Below are 15,760 nucleotides of genomic sequence, written 5' to 3'. Positions count from 1 at the left end.
TGTGTTGTTGTTGTTATAATATAGAAAATATTCATGTGTTAAAACCTACTTTCTAGGTTAAAGCCTACTTGATATGTCATGGTAATATGTAACCTGACTCAATTTGCAAAGGATTTTCCCCTTCATTAAAGATACTCTTTTTTCATACAATATGTTCTGATTACACTTTCTTTTCCCTCTACTCCTCCCAATTCCTCCACACCTCCCTTCCCATTCAGATCCACTCCATTTCTGTCTCTCATTACAAAAAAAAAAAAAAAAAAACAAAAAAAAACAAAAAAAAACAGGCTTCTAAGAGATAACAACAAAAATGTAACAAAACAAAATAGGAGATAAAATAAAAGCCATCACATTAAAGTTGCACAAGGCAAGCCAGCAGAAGGAAAAGAGCCCCAAGACAAGGCACAATAATGAGAGACCCATTTGTTCACACACAGGAGTCCTATAAAAATACTAAACTGGAAGCCATTGCATATGCAGAGGATCTAGTACAGACCCATGCTGGCTGTGCTTGCTGTTTCAGTGTCTGTGAGCTCATAGGAGCCTTGCTAAGTTGATTCTGAGGCCCTTGTTCTCCTAATGTCCTCCATCTATCGTCTCTGGCTCTTATACTTTTTTGGCCTCTTTTTCCTTAAGATTCCCTCAGCTTTAGGAGAAGGGATTTGATAGAGACATTCTATTTAGAGCTGTGTGTCCCAAGGACTCTCTGTGTAATATCTGGTTGTAGGTCTCTGAATTTGTTTGTGAAGGATTATCTTTTAATGTTTGTGTTTATAAAGGCTTCTTACTAGTAATTTTCTTTTATCCTATGCTGAGTTTGGACTTTATTTTAGAGTAATGTTAGTCACAGACTCATAAAATGTACTGGGATTGCAGACTGTTCCAGAAGAGTTGTGTAGAATTGCTGTTAATCTGTAATTATTAGTGGAGTTTATCAATGCCAACCTGGGGGATTTTTGTTTTCTGGACTGTACATGTGCACACCCGTGCCAGCGTGCGTGCATGCACATGTGTGTTTGTGTAGAATTACAAAAATAAATTCAATTTCTTTAATACTTTCTTAAATGTGCTTTGAAGGTAGTTTTTAAAATTTCATTCAAATGTTGTTAGAAAAAAAGTTGCTCATAATCTTCCCTACCTACTCAATGCCTGTGACACAGGGGAGTGTGCACTTTTCTGTCCTGATGCCAATAATCTTTCCTTCCTGTAGCTTCTTTTCCTAATATTGTACACAGAGGCTTATCATTTTGATCTTCTCAAAGACCTGTGTTTTGTTCTCATTGTTAGGTTGGCTCTGGAGTATACTCAAGGGCTGACTTAGCCCTAGGAAGGCCAGTTTGCACCTAGTGAATCACAAGTCTCCCCTGGATAGTAGAACACAACCGCTTTTAGGACGTTCATACATCTTGTTCCTTCCCATTTCAGTACTCATTAGAGTACCGCAGAAACTGTAGATCTCAGCAAATTCTAACTTCCCTTCTTCCTCTGAACTCTTGTGTCTGTTTTCTATTAACTCAAGGAGCTCAGTCAGCCCCTTTCCCTTCCTTGGAATTGCTGTGTACCACTTGTTCTGTAGGCCTTGAACATTTGCAGACGATATAAACAGACATTTCAGCAAAGAGGATATACAGATTGCAAATATGCACATTAAAGCACGTTCAACATTATTTTTCTCTAAATTACAATTAGAATAAGATAGCTGGGTGTAGTACAGCACACCTTTAACCTGACCAGAGGCAGAGGCAGGTGGATGGATCCCGGTGAGTTCCAGGCCAGCCTGGTCTATATAGCAAATTCCAGGCAAGAGGGTTACATAGTCAGACACTGTCACAAAAGAAAAAAAGTAGGAGCTGGGCAGTGGTGGCACACGCCTTTAATCCCAGCACTCAGGAGGCAGAGGCAGGCGGATTTCTGAGTTCGAGGCCAGCCTGGTCTACAAAGTGAGTTCCAGGACAGCCAGGGCTATACAGAGAAACCCTGTCTCGAAAAACAAACAAACAAACAAACAAACAAACAAACAAACAACAACAAAAAGAAGTAGGGCCTCAAGTAAGGTTCCTATTTCTTTTTGTGGGTGCCCTCAGGGGTGACTTTGTGTGGCACCCCAATCATTTTCTCTTTACTTTCTGGCCTTTGTAAGCAATTTGGCTCTGACACTTGCTTCAATTATAAGGTGCTGCTCTTGCCAGAGGCCTAAAGCAATGGGCTGCCCAATCTTGGGCTAGACTCTCTAGACTCTTCAGCCACAGCAGACCTTTCTCTTCTGAGCTAATTATCTTAGGCATTTCATTGAAGTGATGTAGAAATGACACGTTCATTTAAAGCATTTTTACTCTATATAAAGTACCATAAATTCAGAATACTTAGATATGTATATGGAGTTTTCATCTTGCTAGAATATTTACAACCACACCTTTCCTTAAAAATCTGAAAATCTGGTGCTAGAGACCCAACTCAGTGGGTAAGAGCATTGATTGCTCTTCCAGAGTACCTAGGTTCCCTCTCCAGAGCCCATATGGTTATTCACAACCACCTGTAACTCCAGTTTTAAGGAATCCTTTTAGCTTCTTTGGGCACTAGGCATGCGCATGATACACAGCCATATGTGCAGGAAGAACACTCACATATTAAAAAAAAATCTGAAAATCCTTCTTCATTCTGTACTTTTCATTTGATTGAAAATAAGAAATATTGTTTGGTCTGATCCCTTTTCTCAGTAGGTAGCCTGGAATTTATTTTCATCTTATATTTAAAAATCTGAATTCAGTCACAGCCATTGGTTCTGTCTGTGTAAACATGAGTGTGTTTTTACACTACTTTTGCCCAGCAGTTTGTGAACCTTCCTTCAGTGAGTAGATGTTTCCTTTCGTCCCTTTTTATTAATGCTTTAACACGTATCTTTCTTTGATTTCATGATCTAGTAATTAAAAATCAAGTACACTGATCAACCTCCACAATTTCTCATATTTTTCATTTCTTTGTCATTTATATCTTGTTACAGAATTCTTTAATGTGAACTTCTAATATATGGATTTGATTTTCGGGCATATTGATCTTGATCTTGTGACCTTTATTCATGGGTATAAATTTTTCATCTTGTGATCATGCCTTTCTGTTTACAGTAGTTCTGTTTTCTGTTTGCTCCATATCCTCTTGAATAGGGATAAGTTATCATGTTAAATCCTATTTCCTGTGTTGACTATTTTATTAGTGGCTTCTGTATAATTTGCTTAGTTTGGTTCTCATGTTTTGAATTACTGTGTTTTTCCCAGAAGCAATGACTCTTTGTTGTTTGCTTATATTTCTTAAAGATATTTTAAAGTATTAAGTAAAATCATTTGACATGAGCTACTTCAGCATTCAGGTGGGTCATTAGTGATAGTTTTCGATTTAACATTAGTTTTACTTACATATAAATATTGTTTTTGAGTTTTCAATTTATATGGGGTATCTTCTATTTCTTTCTTCTTCACTCTATGCCCTTAGAGATGCAATAAATGTCTCAAAGCTAGCACAGAGCTGGGCCTTTTTATTTTTAAAATCTTTTCATTATTATGTTGATTAGAGAATTTAACTCATTTATATTCAATGTAACAATTGGTAGGTTACGACTTACTAGTGTCATTTAATATTTTACTACATTTGTTTATGTTTGTATTTGTATGTGTGTTCATATGCATGTGGGTGTACACCATAGTGTGCATGTGGAGGTCAGACACCCTGTCAAAGTTGATTCTGTCCTTCCACTGAGTTGGTCTTGGGGATGGACCCCCAGGTTGTTAGACTTGGTGGTAAGGTAAGTGCTTTTACCCTATGGAGCTATCTCACTAGCCTCTATTATTTTGGTAGTTTTTAAAAATCTGGTTCTTTTGTAGATTCCTTGTTCTTTTCCTCTCTTTCAGTCTTTCTTTATGGTTAGATTTTGTTGTTGTTTTGTTTGTATCTTTATGCGGCTTGTTTAAAGCTTGGATCCCCTGGGGGATGACCTAGAGATGGAATGAGCTATAAAACCAAGTCTGCAGAGGCTAAGTATTGAAATGGGCCTGGAAACATGAGTCTAAAAGGTCTGGCCTGGTGCTGGGGCAATCTGAGGACCTATTCTTTGTTAGAAAGTCTTGTGGATGTTTCTTTAGGTCCTGGGACTATGGGATCCAGAGGTGATCTAGAAGCTTGGTGCGATGTATTGTCTATTACTCACATCTTCTGAAGTGAGCATTCCACCAGACTGTGGAAATTAGCTTCAGGTCTGCACTATCAGTAGATAAGTCTAGATCCTATGTCTACATTTAACAACTTGGTTTCTGATTCTAGATGTACCTTGATTCTGGACAGACATAGATTCTGTGGCTGGGTTTCCTGTTTCAGGGTTGGTCTGGAATCTATAGCTCATTTGTTGCTGGGTAGGCCTGGATCCTGTTTCTGTGGGGCTGGTATAGAGATTGCTAGGTGTAGGCATAACTATGGTCATAGGGCTGCCCTGGGACTTTGTGCCATCTTGGCTTGATGCCTTGGGCCATGGAGGCCAGGATGACTGAATCCTGGGGCAGCTAGATTGGGCCTAGAGCTAGAGTCTAATTGCTTTCCCACTGACACCAAAGCAGGTAATCATCAAAATGCAAAGGTAAGCTTTGCTCTTCATATAGAGTGAAGGCAAGCAAATGGACTTCTCTTGAGAAGTCAGTGGTTGAGAGCTAAGTAGCAAGCCCCTGCCATGAGGTTATGAAGGCCTTGGGTAATTATCAATGTCCATTTTTCTGTTGCTATAACTGAATACCAGATGAGGTCGCTCATAAAGCATGGAGGTTTATTTAGCTGATGTTCTGGGAGTCTAAAAACATGGTGTCAGCATCCACTTGGCATCTGGTGAGAGACTTCTTGCTGTGTCATTGTATGGCAAAGGTCACATGGCCAGACAGAACAAGATTGATGCCTTCAATTTTTCCTCTTACAAAGACATGAATGCCATCATGTGAAAACTACCTTCAGTTTTAATCCCACCTTCTGATTTAATCCCCTCCTAAAGACCTGCCATCAAAATACCATTAACATACAACTTTGAGAATTGAACTTCAACAAGGGTTTTGGATAGGGACACTCAAACCGTAGTGGTAGCTGCACTCTTGTTTTACCTAGAACTCTGTCCACAGCTATCCTGGGAGTGAAGGCTGTATAGCCAAGATTCTGATGATCATGCCAGTGATGGTAAGGGTTTGGTAAGAGGGAGTTTCTACATCACTGGGAGAACTGAACTACTATATGACTCTCCTGCAGAGTAATTTGGTGAGGATACAAAATCTTTTAAAATGACTGTTCTCCTTGGCCTACTCTCCATATTTCTAGAAGAATATGGAGGAATTCTTGAGGAATTGGAGTAGATGGTCTGGGTTTATACAGAGTTCCTCACCACCACATAGTTTGCAATGGAGACATCAGAAGGAAGCTGCTCAGATGCCTTATATAAGAATGGCAAATCACATTGGTTGCATGACACAGAGAAATGCCAATGATACATATGTATAGGACGACAGTACATTATATATTCTTTCTTTATTAAACAACATAATCCTTCTTTATTAAAAAAAAAGCAGGAAATACTATGCATATGATTTTAAAAGCCAGAGGTAAACAAATTACCAGTGGAAGGATTTTGGGTGAATTGTGTTTTCTTCTAAAACTTGTTTGTAATTAAAACTAGTAGGAAAAATATAACAAAATAAAGGCTATACCACCCTCCTAAAAAACTGCAGCGTTTTAATACTTTTATAAATGTTGTAATACTTTTATAAATTTGAATATTTGTATAATACTGTTGTAAAAATGTCTCTAGATACCTCACATGTACCAAAAGGTTGCTGTTTTTCGCAATTGATGGGCAAAAGTGGTGTCTGTTGGAGCTGAATATGCAGTTATCATCAGTGTGCAAATGGATTTGAGTTCTGCAGTTTCCACTGTGTAGTGAGCACTGCATTGCCAGCACTGCCATATGAGCCCCCACATGGTCCATCTGCCGCTCGGCGTGGCCTGGCACACACAGATTTAGTTCATTTCATTCCTTACTTGGCAGCACAGCCTCTTTCTTATTATCATAGCCGAGGTTTGGTGCAGTGTTACTCACTTTGCTTACCTGTTTGTTGTTTTTTCCTTTTGTTCCATTTTGTCAAAATGAAGATGCCAACATTGGAAGTTCTGTCTCTAAAAATGCAGTTCTTGCCTTGTGGGGTCTTGGTCATGTCTTGCTAACTTGCCCCAGCTTCTGACAGTTACAGACTATTTGGTTGTTTTGATAAGTAGAAAGCACTGTGGTTTATTTTTCAAAGAGCTTAGCATTCCTTTTCCCAGCCCCACCTCCACCAGAAGATTTGGAACTGGTTCCAAATAGAAATTGTAAATACTAGCCTTAAGCTAAGCCCTCTCCATCTGTAGCGCTGAAGGCTCATGCTGTTTGCATAATCTTCATCAATGCTGCAGAAACATGAGGGGTGAGACTTACCTCTACCCCAAGCACCTTACTTACAAAGGATTTTCCTCTGCCCTGGGTTGTATTTCACAGAGCACTGAGACAGTCAGCCAGACTGCTCAGAATTTGTTCAAGTGAAACTTGAGGACTATTAGGACCATCTTAGAGATTTATTGAATGGATTTGTTAGGATAGGATGGCTGTTGCCAGAGAATGCTCTCTGATCCTGACACTATTTATTTTCAAAGATGCTCTTTTTAAGACTTTGTGCTACTTTCCTCTCTAGGTTACCCAGAAGAGACTTATCCAATATATGACCTTTCGGATGGTATCAAGCGTAGGCAAGAAACAATCCTGGTGGATTACCCTGACCTAAAAGAGCCCTCTGCTGAAGAAATTGCTGAACAAATGGGAGAGATAGAAGAGGAAGGATCAGAGCGTTTGAGCTGGGATCATTTGCCCACTGACCCTGGAGCCCAGAAAGATAATTCTGTTGCCCCGTGTGATCCCAAACCAGAATCATGCTCCTGCTGTGTTCATGAAGAGGAGGATCCTGCTGTCTTGGCAGAGAATGCTGGTTTCAGTGCAGATGGCTACAGTGAGCAAGAGGAAGCCACCAAGGAAAACTTGCCCCAGGACTTTACAAATGAAGGGCTGGGAGTCAGCACTGATAATGCACACGTGGGTGGTATGTTGAGGAAGCGCAACCCCCAGGGTTTTGAGTGAAAGCAGCCTGCTTGGGAAAGTATCCATTACTCTGTTCCCATGGCACCTTTCCTCAGTTTCATCCATGGCCTTGTGCCCTCTGCATCCTCTGTGTTCAATACCATAGCTCTTGGGCCACTACCATGGATACAGCTAATCCTTCCCGGTGCTTGCACACCTGTCACTTTGTAAAGTAGCCAGTAGTGTGAACACGGGACAGAATCACCTTCCTAGTCATGCGCTTCCCTATCAGAGTGTGAACACAGCACAGAATCACCTTCCTATTCATGAGTTTCCCTATCAGAGACACTAATCCACTCGGTAATTGTATTTGGTTGTTTGTGCTTGCAGGTGGTACCACCTAGGCAAATGTCTGACCCCTCCTCATAGGAGCAACAGATGATTTACCTGTGAATGATTTATTGAATGGATTTGTTAGGATAGGATGACCGTGAAAGAGAACTGGGTTAGCTGATATTGAGGACTTAAGTTTTAAGAATGAAGATTTTAGATTCCCAAATGCCTTATTCTTTGGGCCTTCAGCTGGTTAGTGGTCCCTGAGAAGAGCATGCTCAATTCTGAGCCTAGGGGCCCAGAGCACAGCAAGATATCTGATTGAGCTGCAGTCTCTCCTCACAGCCTTCTAAGATGCCCTGACTCCTCCAGAGCAGCAGGCCATGAACTCACGGGCCTATTTGGAGACCATTTTGCTTGTATATTCCCTCGATCCCTGCTTCCTTTGTCTTTATTCTGTTGAACAGAACTGCCAAATCTAGAGGCAACTCTGAATGTCTTCTGTGGCTAGAGGGATTTGGAGGCATTAATCTGTGTCCCACAGAGCTGAAGTTTGAGGCTGTTGAAGCTACAGGACTGCTTAAGTATGGTGGTCCTTCCATGAGGAGCTCAAGTAGCCAGGAAACCCTGAGAATTCTAACAAGGGTGTGTCAGTTCAGTTACATGAATTGAAAGCTGAAAGGCTGTGCATCTCCAACAACATTCCGAGTCATGAAATGGGAGACTCAAAATTTAAGGAATTCTGTGAAGCTGGATAGTCTTTAGAGTTCTATTGTGCCTGGCATGCCTATGATGCCAGAAGATAGTTTGGACCACTCAGGAGCGTACTGCCCTGGCTGTCATCAGGTCTGAGACCACACTAAGACACTGTCAGCTACTAGAAAGCTTTACATGTTAACGGGACTAGAGAAACACAAACGCTGCACTGTACCAATCCCTGTGTAGAATGTTTGATTGAAATTGTGCAGAATGCAGTTGAACATGTACTGAAGATGGTCTTGACATAACTAAGTGTAAAAAGCAACGCAGATACTCTTGTTTGAGCAGATTGTTTTCTGGATGGTTCTGGCATCCACCATGAGAAGTTGATTTAAGATAGCCCCGTATCACTGGTTCTAATTTTTGTTCATAGGATATAATTCTGTTATTAGATAAGAACTTGTTTCCTTCTCATTCATTTGTTGGACAACGGCCCTGTGCTAAGTACTGAGTGTCTGTGCATAGTCCAATGCCCCAACTAAGAAGACTGAATTTGTACGAATTTCAGTTTAATGTGCTAATCTAACAGATGCACTATGGACCATAGGAAGGCTAGAGATTGTGAATTCTTCAGACAGATTTCCCTGCAATTCAGGCTGTGGAATTCTGGATTGGCTCCTTAAGCATCCCAAGCCTGGTTGGGCATCTATAAAGTGTGAGGGTAGTAAAAACACAGGTCTTACAGGGCTGTAAGCTGCAAATGAGGTAGTCAGTGCACATAGGGCAGCATGCTTATGTTGTTAGCTCATGCAAAACAACATATCATGTGGTAGCTGTTTTATTCATTATAGTGTGGACCCTAAACTGTAGGAGCACAGAAGAACAAGAATGTTCTTGCCAAGTACCAAAAAAATCTCAGAGACACCTTGTGGAAAGCTAAAACATGGCAAGAGGAGGAAGGACATTTGGGCAAAAAAAGTAGGTTAGCAAGAACAGTGTGGTTGGTGTATAGATGGGTAATCAGGTGAAAAGGGTTTAGCACCAACTCTATCATTGGGGATTAGCTATGGAAACAATTCCTGCCAAAAGGACCAGTCCTTCATGGTTCTTGCCACTCTACATGTTAGTCTGCATATAGGAATATATTTGTTTGTATATACCAGAAACTTTGAAGAACCTATTAGTAATTTGGAATATAGGCATTTTTTCCCAGAATTTTATCTTTTAGATATGATTTTTACAGGTTGACCAAAATCAAGGGGCTTGGTTTCATTGTATGATCTTCATTTCTCAATATTAAGGGTTTCATCAAGGCCTTACCATTAGGTCTCCAGTGACCTATGGGGCACCATAGCAGTAGTTGGCCTAAGAAGCCACTGTACATCACCTAGGAGTGTGCTTGGTAAGTCAGGTGGGTGATCAGCCAGAAGACCCCTTAACACAGCTATGGAACAAGACTGTGTGCCTCCTTATCTCAAGGCCTGGGCCTGGGAGGTATGCTGAAGAGTGGAGATGGACTCAGCCTCTAGAAATAATGGCTTGAGAGAATTATGTTCTTTGTATTTAGACTTAAGCAATAATGGTCTTCACTCAGACACTCTGGAAAGAAGAACCTAAACTCACGGCATAATTAAACGTTCTCATTGTATGGAAGGTAACAATGCAGGAGGAGCATGTAGTTGAGGGCAGTCCTTCAGGGCAGCAGGAGCCAGCGGGCAGGCTCACAGGGAGCTGAGGTGAATGATGATACACAGCACTTGGCTTGTTTTGCCCCTCTTATCAGTCTGGGACCCCAGCCAAAGGGATGATACTGTCCATAGTAAGGATGGGTCTTCCTCCTCAACTAACTTTCTTGTAAACACCTTCATAGACAAGTATGTTTTCATGGTGATTCTAAGCCCCTTAAGTTGGCAATCAAGAGCAAACCAGAGGTAATAGGTATAAATAAAGATTTTCCTCTGCATGTGTTCTACACAATTGAGGATTTTTTCTTAAACTTGATGACTAAACAAACAAAACCTCTTCCCTTTGTCGAACACCCTGTATATGGTCTTCACAAATGCAATCACTACAGGAACCAGGCCATGTTCAGGTAGGGAATGCTTTTGACTCACATCAAAAACACTTAGCTGAGTAGATAAATGAACCCTAATTATAGACCTGCTCTTAAATTCTTTTTATTTAGACAATTTGTATCTGCAAAGAACATTTCATATGTCACCTATTGGGCAGTGATCAGGAAGGATACTAATCAACTATTCTGTAATCTCCTTAACCATTAGCATGTCTAAAACACTTTGTAGTATCAAAAAACCAGGCCATTCCTTCACTTCAAAGGGTACCACTTTCCTTATGGATGGACCAGGAATCACGTCCACCTTACAGGACTGTTTCTGAAAGCTGCCCAGTGTGAAGTGTGCAATGGTAGGTGCTTATTAGCACATCACTGTCTTGAATCTCATGCTTCTGGACTACCCAACTTGATACTCTATGGCCACTCTGCATGCCAAGAATGGTCCAGAGTCACTCTGAGGAGTTCTTGTGACTTTGTGATGACTCCTTTTAGAACAACTATAGGCTTTCATCATGTTGGCCTCAAATCCACCACAGACTGAAAAAGGGTTCCCACTATGTAAGAGTCCTGTTTAAATAGACCCACCTCCAAGCAAGGCCTGCAGTCATGTGGCTGGGCCTTTCCCACTCTTGAGTACTACAGCCCAGTTCTGTCCACAAGGGCCATGTCCACCAAGCATACTTAAGAACTGTCAGCCAGTTCCTTAAGTGACCAGATGACCTGAAGTATCCTCTAACCCTTTTTTCCCCATGCTATAGATGTGGTTTCACAGGAGAAGGCAGTGCTGATCTGTATGCCACTCACTGGTTCTAAACGTGCTCTGGGCCCTCAGTTGCTCTTACGCACCTGACCCTTTGAAGCGCCTAGAAAGGACTGGGATGGAGAACATTTTAGGAGAGACATGTTCTCTTCTCTATGAAAACCAAGGACACAGCCGTCAAACAGTTCAAGTTTAATGTGTTGATACATGTCTGTACTTAGACAAACACTAAATTCTACAACATACATAATGTCATTATGGGAAAATACCAAGTTTGTCATTGCACATACCAATAAATAAATACATTTGCTTCAGAATACCAAAAAGTTTATTCAAAAAGTCACTTAATAAAAGCACAGTTTTGCAAGTTTGTCTAAAACTCCAGATAATTTTGAACAAAAATAAAATGTCTGACCACTCCAAAATAGGAAAAGACAATCATGTGCAAATCGACATATATGTTCTAGGCGTGAAAACTGGCTAAGTGTGCTCTCAGCTAGAGAAATTTTGCCTGTCCTCACCAAGCTGGTCACCAGTATGGGGTCCAGGAGGTTGGAGCTGGGCTTCTCCTTCTATGCTACTGAGATGCTCTATAGAACACTCTACATTTCAGCCTCATCTGCTCTACCTGGACCTCAGTGGGGGCGAAGGGGCAGGAGAACAGAAGAGAGGGGTGCATTGTCTTTCTTAGGGAAGAAAGAAGGCACAGTGATGAGCTAGGAAAGGTGGTGATGAGAGCCAGGACTAACTTTCATTTACCCTAACTCCTACAGCAAGCTCTGACAGGCCTTCTTACAGGGAGGGAAACACAAAGATTACATGGGTTGCTCAAATGCTCTAGCTGCTCAGTACAGTTGTATGCTCCTAGATCAACTCGCCTCTGTGCTGAAAACTCAAACCCATCCCAGTACTTCTTACGATCTTGAAATGACAGAAGATTGTAAGCTGGAAGTCAATTTGGGCAGGTGGCCATAAACTGAAAGAAAAATCTATCCCATAGCCTGTTCTGGAGACTGAAGCAGATCTAAAGCCAGGGTCTAGGGCAGTGCAAGGTCCCAACTCTGCAGGGCAGTTGGGCCCCAGTCACAGTGCTAGGCACCACAAAAAAGCATGCTTTGATGGCACCTGGCATCCTGAAATCCCATGAGGATATCGTAGCTGGGGCAAGGAATACAGAGAAGGGGAGGCCAGGACTGCTGAGAAGGGAAACCAGGCTGTCCATCTATGAGACAGGTGTTGTGCTTGCAGAGCAGAGCTCCCTGCAGATCCTAGCTAAGCAGTCATCTCTATTGCTTGTTAAACTTAGAACTACTTCTACATAACGTTTGAGGCAAATAGACCTGCCATTTCCATAAAAGAGAAAGAAAAAACAAAACCAAACAAACCCACTTTACAGCATTGTTGCCTTGTCACTGAAGACGGTATGATTACCAAAAGCTCTCTTCCAGACTGTTGCCACACACCTTGGCTTCCGACTCCTGTCTTCCCAGAGGCACACACCTTACTTGCTTGCTTCACCTTAGTGTCAAGATTGTTAAGGCACCATCACCACCCCATGTTCATTTAAAAGGGTGCACATCTCAGCTCCTCCTCCAGTGAACTGACAACACACTTCCTTGACAGTCGCCTGCTCAGAACCATGGGAGAAAGAGCATGGAATGAAGGGGCACCATCCACAGTCCACAGTGGTCACCACTGCCTCCGTTGTCTTTCCCTACTCTGATGTGATCTTAAACTTCTGTTCATTGTTTGCAGATTGCCCTTTCCTCGACACACACACACACAGACAGACACACACACACAGACACAGAGCACCTTGGAGCCAGAAGGACAGAAAAAGCTAGACTTGGAGAGGAGCTGGGGAAGCTAACATCACCACTCTGCAGAAGAACTGGTTTGGAGCAGAGGGTGGAGAGTGTTAGGGTGTGGAGCCGGTAGCATACAGAGGAGCTGCCTAAGGTTCCAGCTGCCCTGCACTCTTACAGACTAGGCTGCTCTTCTCACCAATTTGCTACCCAGCCAAGGACCAAAAAGAAGAGGGGATGAGGGGTAAGGGATCTTCCTGTGGGAGAGGCTAACCCAGGTGATCCCGGGGCCCTGGTATCTGAAGTCCATTAGCCTGTGTTCACAGCGCCAGTGGTCAAGAAAAGGCATTATCACCAGGAGCTGAGTCTTAAAATCTGACCTTGTGAGGCTGGTCTTGTCACTCAGGGCCCGACAGAGGGGTTTGTGCTGAGGCTGCTCCTTTCCACAGTGGGCTACAAAGTTCAGCCTATTTCCTGGTGCTACCAACTTTATATTCAAATAGCCAAGAACCCTCTTTTTTGTGTGTGGTAAAGCAGAGAGCAGAGTCCAAGAGTTTTCCATTGTGCTTCCAGTTCCGCTCTTAACCACCAGGGTCCCCTCCACTCATGAGATTCCAGAAATCAGCCTGTTCAACCTTAAACTTGTCAACCCAGAGAAACAGCCTGACTAGACTAAAGCTCTGGTTTCTATCACCTCTAATGTCAGGAGATTTCTCCCTATAAAGTCAGGGAGGGAGGGCAGACACAGAACTATGGGAAGGAGATGGCACTGTAATCTTTCATCAGGAGATAGGCCAGCCCCAGCATGGAAGTCCTACTGCCCTCTAGAAACTAGACTGTAAACAAAGGCTACCTCGCTGAGGGTTCTCTGATGGCAATGTATGGCTCAGGTGTGTCAGAACCTGCTGCAGCAGGTGTGCCTTTCGTCGAGTGTCCAACCTGGGAAATCTAGAGCTTTCTTAAAGTACTACTTCCATTTACATCAATCCAGCCTCCTTACCTGCATAGCCTCTTCATATCTAAAGCATGACCCACATATTCAAAGCATGACTCTACATGACTCTACTTTTTAAACTTCTACTTAGCGTTTCCAAACATATCTATTTCAAAGCAAAAAGCAATGTCTAAATGCTCTTTGCTTCCCTCTGGTGTCTCAGCTCCAAGAAGCTTCTCACAGATGGCACACAGGCAAGAGCTTGGAGTTCCCAAGCCCACCAGATGAGTGGTGCCATCCCAATGGAGGGCGTGTCCAAGCCCAGCCCCAGAACCCTTGGGCTGCCTGTCACACAGACACAAAGTGTGCAGTGGTCCTGCTAAGGTCTGTGCACAGCTCGAAGTCCTCATAGAGGAGCCAGGCACAGGCCACATCAGATCAGAATGGTGTGCAAAAACTCAGACAACTTTCAACAGGGAACTGCCTGATTCCCTACTGAAAGGTTTCCAACCTTATACATTAACTCGGAGGGGTTTCATCTCTGGAACTGGGAAGAGAAAGGACATGCAGAATAGACCCTAGCAGGTCAGAGAGTCTAGTTTCTGGGCAACAGTAGGAACAAAAGAATTTGAGGTTCTCAACTCTGCCATTAACCAGTGAGGTAACCAAGAGACATGTGCCCTATACTCAGGGATCAGCATTGCTGTTGGTGAACCACACAGAGGTCCGCTACCTCTGAGCTCTTGTGGCCCTAAAATATCCTCTGCTCCCCTCACCCTGCGCCATCCCCCTAAGCATGGCACACAGCCCTCACTGATCATGGCATGCTGGCAATAATGGGAGCTGAGTCTTCCCAGAGAGGACATTCTTCCTGAAGCATACCATTACTTGAATGGTGACCTAGATCCTGTGTGTGTGTCATAGGTGTTGTGCTGGGGCTGCTGAGAGCCCTGATGTAGGGAGTCTACTGGATGACTCCTATCATCCCCATCCACTCAGATATTTGGCCTTGAGAGCTGGGTTCTTACGTGTGCAAGCACTGGGCAAATCTGTAGCAACAAATGAGCTAGCATTCTAAGCCTCCAGCTAATACACATGGCCAGGCCCCTGCAATCCTAGCAGGGACCTGCCACGCACCTATCCCTACCACTCCTAACCCCCTTTGGGCCTAATGGGCCCTTTTGAAGTGGGAGTGCTTTCTGCTGACCACCAGAGCTTTTTCTACATACAGCTTGAGTGCCCTGTACATACACACACACTCACTGTACCCCTGCTTCCCGGGACACCCACTGTCTCTGACTCGTAGGCTGAGTGGATGGCTGAGCCACAGCAGCCAGGCTTGTGCTTCCTCTCCCTCTGTACCTCCAGGTGAAGAGGCTTTCCGGTGTGATAACACCACTGCAGCAGGGGACTGACCCAGGACTGGGCATGTGTGTTGACCTTGGGGCACAGAAATATTCTTCTCCTGTCATACCCATTTGCTGTCCCCCCTGCTTCAGCAGCAGAGGCAGAGCAGCCAGTCTCTGGTTGGTAAGGCCAGAAAGCCCATAGAGGGCCTATGAACAGAGGGTAGGCAGGGCTGTCTTGGCAGGCAGGCAAGCTCCACTCCGGACTGGGCCACCTAAAGGCAGTGGGGGGCCTCTACTCGCAGGCCAGCTTGCTGTCAAAGCTGGACAGAGCAATGGCAAAGGCCTGCAGTGCACACAGTGGGTAGTTGTAATCCATGGTGAACACATCTTCTGCTACCCGGCCAAACTGCATGACGATGTAGTCCGCTGTGGCATGCACAAGCAAGAATGGTGGAGACAGGGAGACCAGGTAAGACATGGGCCACAAGAGGGAAGGAGAAAGCAGAAATGCCAAAGAGATCGAAAGGATGAACAAAACAAAGGTTCAAGAGAAACATTATGAAGCAAGAGGGTGAAGGGGGGAGATGCACACAGACAGCAGGGCCCAGGAGAGAAAAGACATCCATTTAAAGGGTATTCCCAAGCCCCAGACATGCAGGGCACTAGGGGCAGGACTCTAGATC

At 43.4% G+C, this 15,760-nt stretch overlaps 2 protein-coding genes across 5 annotated transcripts in view; one reads left to right on the top strand and one right to left on the bottom strand.

Moving 5' to 3' along the window:
• Ric3 (RIC3 acetylcholine receptor chaperone) overlaps positions 1-11,359 on the top strand; it is a 49,165-nt gene extending 37,806 nt beyond the window's left edge. For 2 of the 4 annotated variants that reach the window (XM_006507943.4, XM_006507942.2), the window contains one exon: positions 6,744-11,359. In XM_006507943.4, coding sequence (XP_006508006.1) covers positions 6,744-7,183 — 440 coding nt within the window. In that variant the 3' untranslated portion in view covers positions 7,184-11,359. The remainder of the gene's footprint in view (positions 1-6,743) is intronic. The other 2 variants (NM_001311161.1, NM_001038624.1) reach the window with 1 other exon arrangement.
• The window catches only part of Tub (tubby bipartite transcription factor), a 23,580-nt gene continuing 18,987 nt past the window's right edge, over positions 11,168-15,760 (bottom strand). The window contains exon 12 of the mRNA NM_021885.4: positions 11,168-15,503. Within this exon, the coding sequence (NP_068685.1) occupies positions 15,370-15,503 (134 nt within the window). The 3' untranslated portion in view covers positions 11,168-15,369. The remainder of the gene's footprint in view (positions 15,504-15,760) is intronic.

The sequence above is a fragment of the Mus musculus genome, chromosome 7 (genome assembly GCF_000001635.26).
Source record: "Mus musculus strain C57BL/6J chromosome 7, GRCm38.p6 C57BL/6J".
Taxonomy (NCBI): domain Eukaryota; kingdom Metazoa; phylum Chordata; class Mammalia; order Rodentia; family Muridae; genus Mus; species Mus musculus.
This window is presented reverse-complemented; position numbering and strand designations above follow the sequence as displayed.